The sequence below is a fragment of the Silene latifolia genome, chromosome 10 (assembly GCF_048544455.1).
Source record: "Silene latifolia isolate original U9 population chromosome 10, ASM4854445v1, whole genome shotgun sequence".
Taxonomy (NCBI): domain Eukaryota; kingdom Viridiplantae; phylum Streptophyta; class Magnoliopsida; order Caryophyllales; family Caryophyllaceae; genus Silene; species Silene latifolia.
This window is the reverse complement of record NC_133535.1, coordinates 148083610-148098788: the sequence shown is the minus strand read 5'-3', so window position 1 is coordinate 148098788 and position 15179 is coordinate 148083610. Positions and strand designations below refer to the sequence as shown.

The 15179-nt window shown below is 39.2% G+C and overlaps 3 protein-coding genes across 3 annotated transcripts; 1 reads left to right on the top strand and 2 right to left on the bottom strand.

The window, feature by feature from the left end:
- Positions 1 to 249: 249 nt before the first annotated feature.
- LOC141608466 (uncharacterized) lies at positions 250 to 741 on the top strand. The gene has a single exon (XM_074427817.1). It carries the CDS (start codon positions 250 to 252, stop codon positions 739 to 741), a length of 492 nt encoding a protein of 163 aa, XP_074283918.1.
- An 820-nt stretch (positions 742 to 1561) lies between these two features.
- On the bottom strand, positions 1562 to 10589 carry LOC141606277 (peptidyl-prolyl cis-trans isomerase FKBP16-3, chloroplastic). The gene is made up of 7 exons (XM_074425343.1): positions 10470 to 10589; positions 9150 to 9406; positions 8393 to 8476; positions 7526 to 7575; positions 2439 to 2487; positions 2043 to 2117; positions 1562 to 1888 (listed from the first exon to the last, which is right to left on the bottom strand). The coding sequence occupies exons 1-7, from the start codon at positions 10507 to 10509 to the stop codon at positions 1766 to 1768; spliced, it is 678 nt and encodes a 225-aa protein (XP_074281444.1). The 5' UTR covers positions 10510 to 10589; the 3' UTR covers positions 1562 to 1765.
- LOC141606276 (uncharacterized) lies at positions 5496 to 7208 on the bottom strand. Its single transcript, XM_074425342.1, has 2 exons — positions 5995 to 7208; positions 5496 to 5758 (listed from the first exon to the last, which is right to left on the bottom strand). The coding sequence occupies exons 1-2, from the start codon at positions 6431 to 6433 to the stop codon at positions 5724 to 5726; spliced, it is 474 nt and encodes a 157-aa protein (XP_074281443.1). The 5' UTR covers positions 6434 to 7208; the 3' UTR covers positions 5496 to 5723.
- Positions 10590 to 15179: the final 4590 nt, after the last annotated feature.

Sequence of the window (15179 nt, the reverse complement as noted above, 5' to 3'; positions counted from 1 at the left end):
ATCCGAAGGACCTGTCGACCTGATTCCGAATAACCCGAACTAAGAACCTTAACTTCAGCCGAGCCTGATTTGATTTTCATTAAAAATTGACCCCTATCCCTAAGTAACTTAGAAAATGACAAACTTGAAAATAGCCTAAATTGACTCAAAATCTTAGATACTCACTCGATTCAAACTTGACCCGATTAACTCATTATCACCCCACCCTCACCACACACTTCACCCAAATCACTCAAATCACTCAAATCAATGGGAGTCTCACCCTCCAAAAAAGTCCACCAAACCCTCCTAACATCCTCCACCTTCACCTCAACCTGCACAACCACCTACACCGACTCCCTCACCCTTTCCCAATCCCAAGGCATTCTCCCTTACCAACTCTACCCCACCTCCCTCCGCCTCCACCAATCCCTCATCTCCACGTGTCCTTTAATCGACAAATGGGCCCCTGACCCTCCCTCCCGCCTCCACGTTGATTCCGCCTACAAATCCCTCCGCCGCACCAACCACCGGACATCGGAAACCCTGGATTCCGCCGAGTTCAGGGATTTTGCCGCGGTGTTGTTTACGAATGTTGTCGTTGAGAATGCTGGGAAGGCGGTGTTGAGCCGGGTTCCGGTTGGTATTGTTGGGATTGCTGGTGTTGCGGTTGTTGCCAAGGTTGGGAGAGGGTTTGTTGCGACTGCGGTTGGGGCTTATGCTCTTGGTGTTGCCACTTCTGTTTATCTTAGCTTGGGCTGAGACTTCGTAAAATTCCCGTGTTCTGGCTAATTCCACTTTAGTGTCCTGAACTTATATTCCAATGTAAAATGATACTTGCTCGATTGTATAGTTTGTTTGTTTTACTAGTTTCAGTACGTATTGTAAATTTCTAATCACTTAAATTAAGTTGATCACAATGGGAAGTGTTACAAAATTCAGTCAAATTGTTTTGCTGATTGCTTATTATTGGCCTATGTTCCATTTTGCAAATGTCGTTTCGCTGATTGCTTATTATTAGCCTATGTTCCATTTTGCAAATGTCGTTTCCTGATTGCTTATTACTCCCTCCGTACTAGATCAAAGATAACGTAGGGAAAATTGGAATATTTAAGAAAAAGTGGAAAAAATATGGGTAAAGAAGGAAAAAATAGGTGGGGTATGTAATTATGAGTTTAATTGTGGGTTGGTAGGAGGGTATGTAATGCGTTTTTTGTAAATATTAAATGGGTAAAAGGATAACTTGGTAATGTTGTGGGCCAAATAAAGAATTTTATTTTGGCAGAAGACGTCGTTTATAGTAAGTATTTTGGCAGTGCAGTGACGGAGGAGTATTAGACTCATCCTCATCCTCTATGACTACATCACTATCGGCAATAAACTCCCGACCCCCCGGCAAATCTTGAATGTGACCTCACACCATGATTGTGCGCGCTACCTGGAGAGTTAAATGTCGACTGTGTTGATAAAGGATCAAGATTAAACAAATGTGCAAGTTCATGAACTAGTTAACATGTTGGTTAACCGTATTCTGAAACACGGAAAAAAATCATATGATCCTAATAAGCCCCTGACTAAAATGTTGAGAACAGCAAATCACAGTAAATATTTTCGATTAAGCGAGAAGTTTAGATAGGTTATTGAAATGTACAATATAGCTCAAGGCTCAAGCTCCCACCTTGTGTTCCAGATTTCGATAAAGAAATTCAGGGAAAAAGAATTGAGTAATGAATGCGTGGAAAAATCAAATTACAAGGGGTAGTGGTTGTGATTGATGTATTAATAATCACTCTTCTTCCTCATAGTCCAAACCAGGGATGTACTCCAAGCTAACGTCGAAAACTACTGGACTACTTGGTGCAACACGAGGCCTTCCAGGAGCTGAGTTTAGTCCTTTTGGAAACGCCAACTGCCAACAGAAAAGAAAAAAAGACATTTACGTAAAAGGACTCAAAATCAGCATTCAAACAAATTAGATAGCTTCAGGAGTCTGTTTGTGAATACTGACAGTTTCAAAAGTAGGAGGGCAGAGGAAAAAGATAAGGAGGCAATAGAATGCTTACGGATCCTGGTATGTAAAGTCGCCTTTTGCCACCGACTTTCATGCTTAGAATTCCTTCATCCAGTCCCTTGACGACCTGGTCCAGCATTCAACAATGTTAGAATTTGATTACTTCCATTCGCGGCCACAGTAGCTTCTATCTAAACAGCTATTTTTGCTAGAGAAGGAATTAAGAGTTCTGCCGTCTACATAAGTTGCTTTGTTCAGAAGAAATTGACCAACCTCAGCCCGTCAGGCAATGATCTACGTATTTGAATAGCTAAAACTAATGCCTCTAATGAACGCAGCAAACATATGAATGCTATCTGCTTTAGCTTTAGAACCCAAAGTCAAATGACTGATCATCACAAGTTACCTGGCACCGGAAAACTCTAATGAATAAATCAAGTGCATTTACCTGGCCAGACCCAACCCGGAAGATGTAAAGCTGACCCTTCTCAAGTGAACTGCATCAACAGAATGAACTGTAAATTGTGAACAGTTCGCACATATAACTGTATAATGCTACTAGGATGCAGCAGGAAAACTCTCTCTAAAGTATGCAGTATATATCCTAGTTAAAATTTTGTGACTTTGCTTAGATTTATCAAGCTCATAACATCTCGATGCCTGCTTCAGTATCCTATCCATGTAGGCAATCAATGGGTAATTGCAAAATTCATTAAAATTGCAACAGTCTGTCCTGAAGGAATATTGTGCTTGCCTTCCATTCAATATTAAACTGAGTATATGTACAATAGGGAGCCTGATAATTAGGAAACAATATCTACAATATACATAATTAGCTACCACTAATTAAGGAAGATAATAACAAACATATACACTAAATATAAATGATTTATATACTAAATATAAATCATATATTCTAACACTCCCCCGTAGTCGAATCGGGAGGAAGGCGAACGCTGAGACTATTTCGAAAATCGGTAAAGAGAACAGACGGAAGGCCTTTTGTGAAAATATCGGCCAACTGAGAACGAGTTGGCACATGATGAACCCGTATGTCACCTTTACTTACTTTTTCCCGAACAAAGTGAATGTCAATCTCAATATGTTTTGTTCGTTGATGTTGGACGGGATTCTTAGCAAGATAAATGGCACTAATGTTGTCACAATGAGAGCGATAATTGCCTTATGAAGGGATGATGAAGTTCAACGAGTAAGTTTCGCAACCAACAAGATTCCGAAACCACATTTGCTACACGCGGTACTCGGCCTAAGACCTTTGGACCGAGAAATGAGGGTTGTCTTTTAGAGGCCCAAGAGACCAAATTATCACCTAAAAACACACAAGTAACCATCGGTAGAGCGCCTAGTGTCCAGGACAACCGGCCCAATCTGCGTCGGTGTAAGTGGTGAGAGCCGTGGGTGAGGAAGGAGTCAACCATAACCCATGTCGAAGTGTTCCTTGAATGTAGCGAATGATGCGTTTTAACGCATTCATGTGGTATCCATCGGATTGTGCATAAACAGACAAACTTGTTGAACGGCATATGCAATATCGGGTCGAGTGAACGTGAGGTATTGCAAAGCACACGCCAAGCTACGATAAAGAGTAGGATCATGAAAAGGGAACCGACCGTGGAGCTCAATTTTTACATTTCGTGTCCACCGGTGTAGTGCGGCTTTGCGGTTGGACATTCCGCCCTTTCCACAATTTTGCGGCATATTTATGTTGAGACAAATGGAGACAGGAAGAGGACCGAGTCACAAGAATACCAAGAAAATAGCTAAGAGGACCAAGGTCCTTCATTGCAAACTCAGTACCAAGCTTTGCCATGATAGAAGTGCGAAGTGTCTCGGAAGAAGCGGCTAAAATTATGTCATCAACATAAAGTAAAATAAAAGCCGAATGACCACCTGCATCTCGATATATGAACAGTGAATGATCGCATTTACTGTGAACAAAACCGATAGTATTGACAAAATTCGCAAAACGAGTATACCAAGCCCGAGGGGCTTGCTTTAGCCCGTAAAGAGACTTTCGGAGCAAGCAAACGTGATCAGGATATCGCTTGTCCCTGTACCCAAGGGGTTGATGCATATAGACGGTTTTTGCAAATCACCATGTAAAAATGTGTTTTTAACATCTAATTGATGTATTGACCATCCATAAAATAAAGCGATAGATAATACCGTTCGAATCGTCGCGGGTTTTACAACCGGGTCGAACGTTTCACCACAATCAACTCCCGCATGTTGTGTTTTACCATCACCTACAAGTCGAGCCAGGCCTTTCAAATGACCCATCGATTTTACTTTATGTCGAAAAATCCACATCGACCTAATTACATTTGCATTAGACGGACGAGGGACAAGGTCCCAAGTCTTATTACTAAGTAAAGCATTAAACTCATCATCCATGGCCAATTTCCAATTATGATCCCGAAGGGCTGACACGGGATTACGGGGTAATGGGGATATGGCAACCATAGTGTTAAGGTCAAATATGGTCTTAGGTTTACGGATGCCATGATCACCTCGAGTGACAGCTTTTGCAACGGGAGGCCGAGGAACAGGGGACACGGGTGAGGGGTGTCTTTGTAATTGGCGTGGAAACAGGGAAGACGACATAGGTGTGATCCCGGTATTGAGAGGTGGTTGTGGGAAGCGGTGGTGGTGTAGACGGAGGGATGTTGTTGTGGGTGACATAGGAGACTCATTGATAGAGTGAGGGAAATAAGGTGGAAGATCAGAATTAAGAAAATCATAGTGATGGTTGTCTGGTTTGGCGGGTTGGGCAAAAGGAAATTGCGTTTCGTCAAAGCGGACATGTCGACTCAAAATGATTTTATTAGTGCGAAGATCTAAACATTTATACCCTCGATGTTGGTCAGGAAATCCGAGAAAAACGCAGGGAGATGACCTAGCTTGAAGCTTATGTATTTGGGTTGAAGGTATTAAAGGATAACAAAGACACCCGAAAACACGTATGTGTGAATAGGACGGGTTTCGCTGATAAAGGATATGTAAGGGTGTGAGGAGACTCAGTTGTTTGTTGGGCAAAATATTTAGCAAATAGGTAGCCATACTTAGTGAGTGATGCCAAAAATTCTCGGGAAGAGAAGCATGAAGGAGCAAAGTTCGAACAATATTGTTAATGGAACGGATTTTTCTCTCGGCCTTACCGTTTTGTGGTGAAGTATATGGACAGGAAAAGCGGAATGCGATTCCATGCGATGCACACAAATCCGAAAAAGGGCCGTTATCAAATTCTTTCCCATTGTCACATTGAATATTTTTAATGTCTCTTTCAAATTGAGTCTTAATAAAATTGCGAAATTGGGACGAAAACAGAAATACTTGTGATTTCTTTGCCAAAGGGAAAGTCCACAAATAGTTGGTATAATCGTCAAGAAAAAGCAAATAATATCGATGACCCGCTGAACTCATTACCGGAGATGTCCATAAATCGGTATGGATTATATCAAAGGGCATAGTAGTATAAGATGTAGAGGCTATAAAAGGTTGCTTAATATTTTTTCCAATAGAACAGGAATGACAAATTGTTCTTTTATTAAGAGAATTACAATTAATCAAATTTTTGAGTCTGAGGGAATGAAAAATAACGTCGCCGGGATGGCCAAGACGGTCGTGCCATAAAGAAGACTCGACAGCAGCAAAACTGGCGTGAGGTTGGACATTATTATTTGGAGTGATCGGATATAGCGCCCCCTGACTCTCACATCTCATTAGCGGTGTCCCCGTCTTGTAATCCTTCACACAAAAACCAAATGGGTCAAACTCAACAGTTACCGAGTTGTCAGTAGTAAACTTCCTAACAGAGACAAGGTTTTTGACGAGTTTAGGTGCATATAGGACTTGATTAAGGGAAAGGGGTGGATGTGGTTTGGGTAATGTGGCGGAACCGGTACCATAAATGGGTATAGATTGGCCATTTCCGACAATAATAGAGTTAGAAATGCTCGAATTAGAATAAGACGAGAGATTACCTGCACTCGATGTCATGTGCGAGGTCGCTCCAGTATCCATATACCACGGTTCAGGAGGCGTAAGCCCAAGGGTGTACATAGCAGCCTCGATATCAGTTTGAGACGGAGGAGCCTGTGCCGTGTACGCCTGAGGCCGAGGAACAGGAGGACGCATAACAGGAGGACGCATCCATGGGTTTGTTGGGTAAGGGCAGGGTGGATAGGCCCAGGGGGAAGGTCCCCACGGCCAGCCACCATATCCACCGGCCTGCCATGGTGGCGAGGGCGCCGGAGATGCTGGTACAGCAGGGGTAGCGGCAGCTTGATCACTTGACCCACCCTGTTTTCCTTTTCCACTTTTATTTCCACCACCCTTCTTTTTATTTTTGGTGTTCTTCCCTTGATTCTGAGGAGGACGACCAAGGATAGAAGTAGTGGTGTCATCGGTCTTCGCATACATAGCAGTTAGGCGTAGTAGCGGCCTGTTTTGCGAATCAGGCCTCTTCTAATGTCGGCATGGATCGTGCTTGATAGAAAGGAGGCGGGGGTTTCGCTTGTCGAATAATTGTTCGACACCATGATATGCCTCGGTGAGTCCGATACCATTTGAAGCACTAAACGAGTATCGGAGACGGGTGAGCCAACATTCTTGAGTTGATCAGCGAGACCCTTGAGACGTTGACAATAATCCGAGACGGAGGAAAAATCGCCATCATGGTGTGCGAAAATTCCCGCCGAGAGTAATTGCTCTCGAGTGTTGATTATCTTGAAAGATATCACGGATGCGATTCCAACATGCCATGGCAGTGGAGTCATCTTCAACCACCGTTTGCAACAAGTCATCCGAGATTGTCGCATATATCCATTGTAGAACCGTTGCATCAATCGTTTCCCATACCTCCTTGTCCTCATCGGAGACCGGCTTTTTAGCCTTGCCCTTCGGATCAATGATATGGTCCAAAACACGATTTGCTTTCGCAAAGTTAGTGAAAAGGGCCACCCAAAGACGGTATTTATCATTGTCCATACCGAGGACGACGGAGACATGATTTTTGATATTGTGAACGGCCAAAACCGAAGGTAAAGAAGATGGATTTGGTTTTGTGTGTTCTGCAATAGTCATGGTGAAGAGTAGGATTGAGTAAAAAGGAAGAGAGAAAAGAGAAAAGATGAGCGGAAGCAGAGATCGTTTAGAATGACCTAGGCTAATGATACCATGAAGGAATATTGTGCTTGCCTTCCATTCAATATTAAACTGAGTATATGTACAATAGGGAGCCTGATAATTAGGAAACAATATCTACAATATACATAATTAGCTACCACTAATTAAGGAAGATAATAACAAACATATACACTAAATATAAATGATTTATATACTAAATATAAATCATATATTCTAACATGTCCAATGTTATTTGTACAAGATATTTCAAATCATATGGCGAGGTTCCAATTTAGCATTTCACTATCGGTACAAGAAAGCCAGAAATGAAGACAGGAGGGGTAACTTATTGATCAAAATTATGAAAGAAACAAGTCCACCAATTACCTATCAAATATCTGCCCAGAAGGAACCATTGCAACATAGTTTGCCGCCACCTGCAACAGAACAGTACATGAAATCAGCCATGAAGTTTCCATTAACAAGGTAAAAAATTCAGTTCTAAAGAGTAAAGACACAAGAAAGGCTGCATTTGTGAAAATCTAGAAAACTTTTTTCGATTTGAAGCTGCTTTGGGGACACAAAAATGAGTAAGTATAAGGTCTGCCATTTCATGGTTTTCAAAATCATTAAATCACATATCTTTTCAGGACTTGCTTGGAATGTGGTAATGATAACAATGTAAGCGAGGCATGAAAAAAGTAAAATAAAAGGGAAGCGATTCTGGTGAAGGAGAGGAAAATGGGGTGTTGGGGAACAGTTATCCCCATTTGGAGGTAATGCATACCCTCGGTGGAAGTGGGTAGCTATTACCCCTCTTCATGAGTTTATTATTGCCTTCACTTCCTTCCCTTCCTCCCCAATACCTTTATTTTGACCTTTATTATCCTAGTATCGGTTACCTCCATTCCAATCAAGCAACTGAAGTACAGAGTGGCAAAAGTTCCCCTATGGAGTGTGTACTTCAAGTCTTCAGCTACATATAGGCCGAGTTGATTGGGGTGTGGGGGATTTTCGTAAATTGTGTACTCCTACTACTTGAAATGCCCAATACTAAAGAATTTAAGACGATATTTGAGATAAAGAAGCCCTAAGATACATGCGTCGATGCGTAGCAATATTCATTAACTATCACGATAATAAATATGTTACTTCTAGGATATCAACAACTCCTTGTCAGATATGATTACAGATGACTAGATTCGAGTTATTATCTGGACTTGTACGACTAAATATTCAAAATTTCACATGTACCTGAAAACCAACTGGTGGACTTGGACCATTACCGACCTTGATGTCTTTAAACTGCAATCCAGATTCTGTGGTTACCATGGGTATCTGCACGAAAATGAAAAAAATGAAAACACCTAGAAAAGTATGGAGCAAGATGCACAGCTTCGCATACGTATTATACTACAGGCAAAATAAGGCACTTCTAAAATCTAGTACAGTGAACTGCTAGATTATTGACAGTCGTGCGTCTCACAGTTCTGTTATAGCCTTGAGGAGTGACCTTCAGTGGGTTTACAACAGCAGGATCACACTTTCAGGAGCAGGCCAAAGCCCGACATACCAGCCCAATTAAAGTACTCGAAATCATTAGTAAGGCAGGTATCACATTAACGAAAGACCAACAGAGATAAGAAGAATCAGATTCTATTGGGGGCAGCTACCGTAGTCAGTGTCACAGATATATCAAGAAATTTAAGAGTAACATCATTGACAAAAACTTTAGTTTGATGAACTGGTTATTCAATTGAAGCAAGCAAATGCGAGTGCTCAGACTTCCGATATCTGATGGAAAGAGTTGGTTTTCAAAAACGCAGGCATGTGCTCTCAAAACATTAGAAACCTAACTGTTAATATGCAGGTTTTGCCACCAAAACAAGCAAAATTCAGTTACAGAAAGACGCGCAACCAGTTTGATTAATCATTTGCATCATTCCATCGTAATCCACATAATGAGACTAGGGTAAAGTGCAGGCAGTAGGGCAAAGTAGTCTCACCATACATTTTCAAGCTCCTTCTCACAAGCTTCATCACAGAGTTTTGGCTTTTGTTCTGGAGGCAAACCTGCTGCCTCAGCATCACGAGACTCTATTGCCAAAGAAAGTCCAAGAAACAATCCAATCACATTCCTGCGCTTAACTAGAGACAGACTCGAGCCTTCTACCCATGTCAGTCCAGGACAATGTCTCGTTTTTGAACAATGAGTTGTAAGACTATTCTTTCGTGCCATGTTATGATGATTACTAGAACCCCCGACAGCTGCAAAAGACAATTTTCCTTTGTGAAAATCCATTAAAACTGAAATCATACATGTTATTATCGTGTTTCTTAAAACAAAAGGGATTACTAAGTTACACATACTAATCAAGCATTGAAGTGAACATATCAATTCTGTACGCGGATATAACTAAAATCACAGTAACCTTCAATCCCCCCACCGTGCAGGCACACAAGATGATCACTGAGAATTTAGAGCCTGAAGTTGGTCATCTTCATAGACAAAGACAAATATAAACTCTAAAGCAAGGCTGAATCACTTAGTGGAGACTGCACATATACTGGCATCATCTAGGAAGCACGCGACAAACACTTTCCTTCTCAATAATTGCAAATACCACCATTAGGGCATATATCAAGCCAATTGGTCCTACGCTGTAATTCTCGACTCAATTTTCATCTTGGGTCATTCAGAAACCACCTCTTTGTATTGATAACACAAGGGTAAGGTCCATACATCCGACCCCCTACCCCGCAATTTGCGGGAGTCATTGAGGCACTGGGTTAATGTTGTTGTTGTTGTGAATGCAACGGAATTAGAGATAAAAAGGTATTCAAGCTAAAATTGGGTAAGTGGGTATTGTTATACACATTATACCTACTGTATCTCATTATAAGCAAATCCAATTGTTAAAAATTTGACAACAGTAAAAAAATTAAAGTGAAATTGGAATTAATCACTAGATAAACAAAAGGGTAATGTTCCATTATCAGTAGAAACAAAGATTTGTTCCATTACATAATTCATCAGCTCACAGCAGTAAATACTGAATACTAATAACAAAGATTGAAACTTTTAACAAAAAATGATAAACCCAAATGTAGATCAATTTCGGATTAGCTAAAATCAAATTGTTCATCAAGTTCATTCTTAAAATAGAAAGGACATCAATTGACGGAGACACCCAAAAATGGAATAGACAACAAATGACCGGGACATGGAGAGTAATTTGCAATGGCATTACAAATTGACCAAGAAAAAACTTGAACTTTATGTTATGTAAATGAGTACACAGAAGAGAGTGAGAGAGATGGTGGTAAGTACCAAGAGGGAGAAGCAGAGCAGAAGTAGACATTGAAGCCATTTTACCAAGGTTTTGTGTAAGGCAATGGAGCCTTAGCAACTGTTTGTCCAATATATGGATAACGATTTTGAGCAAGATTGCTGGCACTGCCCAATCTGTAATTGCATGTGGCGGCCCCCCAAATTTTTTTGTGGTCTTGAACATGACGGATAATGTCCGTCTTTCAATGAAATTTGTGTATAACGTAATCGATTAACATTTAAGATCCATATATAAAAAATAGAATGTCCGTAAAATGTGAATTTATTTTTGAAATAATGGTCAAAAATAAAATATTTGTCGTTTTGGGTCGGTTTTGAAAATATTTGTCAAAATGGTGTCCACGTAAGCTCGGGATTTCTGGACCTAAAACACGCCACTACCAATGGCGTGTTTATAATGAGCACGGAAAGAAACTTCATTAAAAAATGGACCAAAACAAACACGCCATTAGAAATGGCCGGTTTCGGAGGGGAAACACGCCACCCCTAATGGCGTGTCTTATGTTAATTGTTTTTTTTTTTTTAAGTTGATCGTTGAGAAAAAAAAATTGTTGTAAAGACACGCCACTACTAATGGCGTGTTTCTTCACAAAACACGCCATTAGTAGTGGCGTGTTTCAGGTCTAGAAATCCCGAGCCTACGTGGACACCATTTTGACAAATATTTTCAAAACCGACCAAAACGACAAATATTTTATTTTTGACCATTATTTCAAAAATGGACTCGTAAAATGTCAATAAGTTCTAATAAAACGCGTATGGTTTTCACTACTTAATCAGTTTTAATAAAACGCATATGGTTATTTTAATGGTGATAATTCAAGCTAGGCAAAATTTTGTACCGATGAATTAGAGGAGTGAAAGCTTGGATTAGGATACATGAGTTTTAGGCTCTATTTTTTTCGACTAAAAAGAACTAAATGAAATTTAATGAAGAAGCTAAGTTGAACTGAAATAAGAATAAATTTATGAAGAGATGATTTGAAATAACTGAACTGAAATGTATAGAGTTGAACCGAACTATAATGTGCTGAAATTATGTCCAAAAAAACTGAGCTGAACTGGACTTGAATGAAGTTTTTCACAATAGTCATTTATTTAGAAGAGAATTAAATAAAATTATCATCAAAATTATAAAAAGCGTGAGCCGTGAGGTTGTTAATTAATCATTTTACTCTACAATCTACATTCCAAAATAATAAAATACTCCAACTAGCTAATATTATAAATTTTACCATGACATCATAAATCCTACATTTAATTTTTACAAGATATGAAGGGATATATGAAATGTCTCTCTAATTAAAAAAAAATGTTGTGTTACATCAACAAAATTCTAAATTCTAAGTCAAGGAAGAGGAAAACTAGTAAAAAAAATAAAAAATAGTCCATTCAAACAAGGCATACTCCAAAGTCCAAACCCCAAGACACTTGCTATAAATTGATGATATTAACACTATAACTTAGGCACACAAACTCAAGAATTGTAGCTCCAAAAATAATGTTCATTAGATTTCACAACATGAAAGTCACTATATTGATCACAATAGTGATTCTTTTTGGCCTCTTGAGCCTTTGCTCCCTAAGCGAGGCGAGGCCGCTAACATATGATCGTAGTTCACAGGACGACGATGATGTGGTAGTGTACGCTTCTTTTGCCTATGAAAACGCCAAGTATAGGTTGGCGTTTTGGCTTCAACGGTTGGCTTCTGGTCCTAGTGGTGGTGGTGCCGGTCATTAATCAAGCTTAATGTGCTACTTATGGCTTGGGTCTTGATTAGGTTATGTACATATTGTAATTTACTTCATCCGTTTTAATCAATTTTTTTTTTATGAAACATGTCATCGGTCCATGTAGTTAATTAAGTACACTATAAGATGACAAACTTGTTTTATTTACAGATTATTTTGTTGGTAAAATATTTAATTTCATGAGCATGTTGTGAATTTGTGTAAGTTGGATAATCATTTGTACATAAGTTTGAGAATTACGTATTTATTAAAGTGGGTACAATAACAATTTGTAATTTATATTTAAGATCGTAGTCATTATTTTTTTAATATCAGTACAACGTCCGACTTTACCATGCAATTAAGAAAATAATCACGGAGTTAATAAGACGCATAGATAAAAATTGAAGTTTACTTCCTCCGTCTCCTTCATTTCTTTACTTTTATAAAAAAAATTAATGAAATATAAATACTCGTAGGTGATTGGGAATAATTAGTAAGACAATCTCATAGTGAATTCTAAAGGATCGGAATGTCTGATAGTTGCATGTAGCCACATATATTACCTAGAGAGCCCGAAGATCTTATGCAATTTTAGATGAATGATGTTTTAATAATTATTCCTGGTCATTTGTTTACTTATTTTATTTGTTGTCTTATCAAATTATTTATCTTTTTATATTGGAAATGTCTTTGCATGTTGATCCTCCACACTTAGAGCATGTTTGACCTAGATAATTGTTAAAAATGAGTTTTTTTTCTAAAGCTTAATTTTTTAAAAGTAGTTTTAAACAATCAGAAACACCAAATTGCTACTTCTATTTTTATAGGTAAAAAGATGGTATTTGAGTTTTTGAGAAATTATTTTTAACTTTTGAATATAGGATGTGTTTGGCCAAAAAGTGTTTTTAAGTAAAAAAAAAACACTTTGAAAAGTGAGGCCAAACACACACTTAAGTTTGCTATACTTGTCCAATAATTGAGTTCTTACTCTTTCCATAATTTTTGTGTCAAAATCAAAGATAAACAAATGATTTGGACGGAGAAAATAGTAATTAATATGGTAAATATGCATAATTTTTTATTTTAAGGTGTATATTTTTTAATTAAGATATTATTATAGAAAGTGATAGATAACAAAAATAATCCTATAAAATGTAATTGTGGTGGTGCAAATATTATTCAATTGGGTGGGAGACTAAATCAAGGGACTCGTGCAATTCGACATAATTAAAAAAATCAAATTTATTAATGGTTTACTTGATTAACCTAACCGTTGACCAAATCTTAATAAATAAACTTATGCAAATTGTCAATATCTTTTTTTTTTTTTTTTTTTTGGAAAAAGACGAACTTAAATAAATAAAATGGGTTAAAAATAGTCGATTACATAAAGGGGGCGGGTCGGGGGACAATGGCGTACTTGCCAATACAAAAATCTCTAGTACAAAGTTCAATTACAAAAGGTGGGACGGAATCCCACTCAAAGCATCCATCAAGCATGCTCGAGTCCAAAACGGAGAAGTGGGCAATGGCATCCGCGATACGGTTGGCCAATCTTCTTTCAAACACAAGCTTCAAACAGGGTGAGTCCTTCAAAAATGCCTTACACTCGAGAATTATATTAGCAAAGGTGGAGCATAAGAAACTAAGCAAAGATTATTGGATACAGGCATGGAGAAGGAAGGAGTGTTGTTTTGGACGTGACTATGGTGGGCTGTATGTTTTGAACGTGGTTATGGGAACTCGAACATAGGTTGGGGAGCATGGCGAGATGAGTTTAGGAAAATGAAGGTGGAGGCGTGGAGCATAAGAAACTAAGCAAAGGGTATTTTGGTCAGAAAAATAATTTAAATTGACCGGAATATTCCTCTTTCATTCCCCTAAAATGGATTTTGGTATCAAATTTTAAAGTTTTGACATTTAAAAGTAGTAATTTATTATTTTGAAAAAATTATAAGAGGGGGTAATTATAAGTTTGAAAAAGTGATATATAAAAGAGAGTAATTGATAATTTATTCGACATTCTTTTTTTTTTAGGGCAAAACAAGAACTTTCATTACTTAGAAAAAAACGAAGCATCCAAACATACAAGTGATGAAATAGTCTCCTAATCGACCCAATTTCAATACCTCAACGAGTATGCTATAGGCATTAGATGGGCCAATCCATGAGCCACCGAGTTACCTTCTCTACGCACAAAACTAAATTGAATATAATCAAAACAATTAGCTAAATCCAGGATCACCTTTCCAGCCATACCGAAATAATTTGCAGGACATGTCTTCGATTTAATCATGGATACCAAAGGCATACAATCTGATTCCAGGACAATATGATCAAGCCCCATTTGCCATGCAGTCCTTAGCCCAAACTCGATTGCTTTGGCCTCGGCAATTTTAGGACTCCACCATTCTCATATTTGACACACCCACCGCTCTCTCAACCTCCCCCATCGTCCCGAATTACAACACCAAGCCCACAACCCACGTCTCCCAAGATTGCAGCATCGTGTTTATCTTCCACCACCCGCCATGAGAGCCTCCCACGAGGTCCGACTATCCGTGATCATCTCCCGCTCTATACCACCCTTCTCCTGAACTTCCTGCCACGCCTTCCACAAACAGATGGCCTTCTCAACGGTTCGTTGTGCATCCACCCTTTCCCCGCCATGAACAACTTCATTTCTCGCATTCCAACTCGCCCATAAGACAATGACCCGTTTGTTCATCTCATCTCCATCATAAGTGCGAAGGATAAAAATCCATCCAATCCACCATCCTGCCAACAAACACCACCCCCGCCTCCCTTTCTAACTTGACAGAGCACCAGATATCCTTTGCAAAAGGACAATGTAGCAGGGCATGGGTCTTAGACTCAACGGCCATTCCACATCGCTTACACGTTGGATCAGCCTCCTTAACCCGTTGTTGCACATTAAGACCACACGCCGCTCCT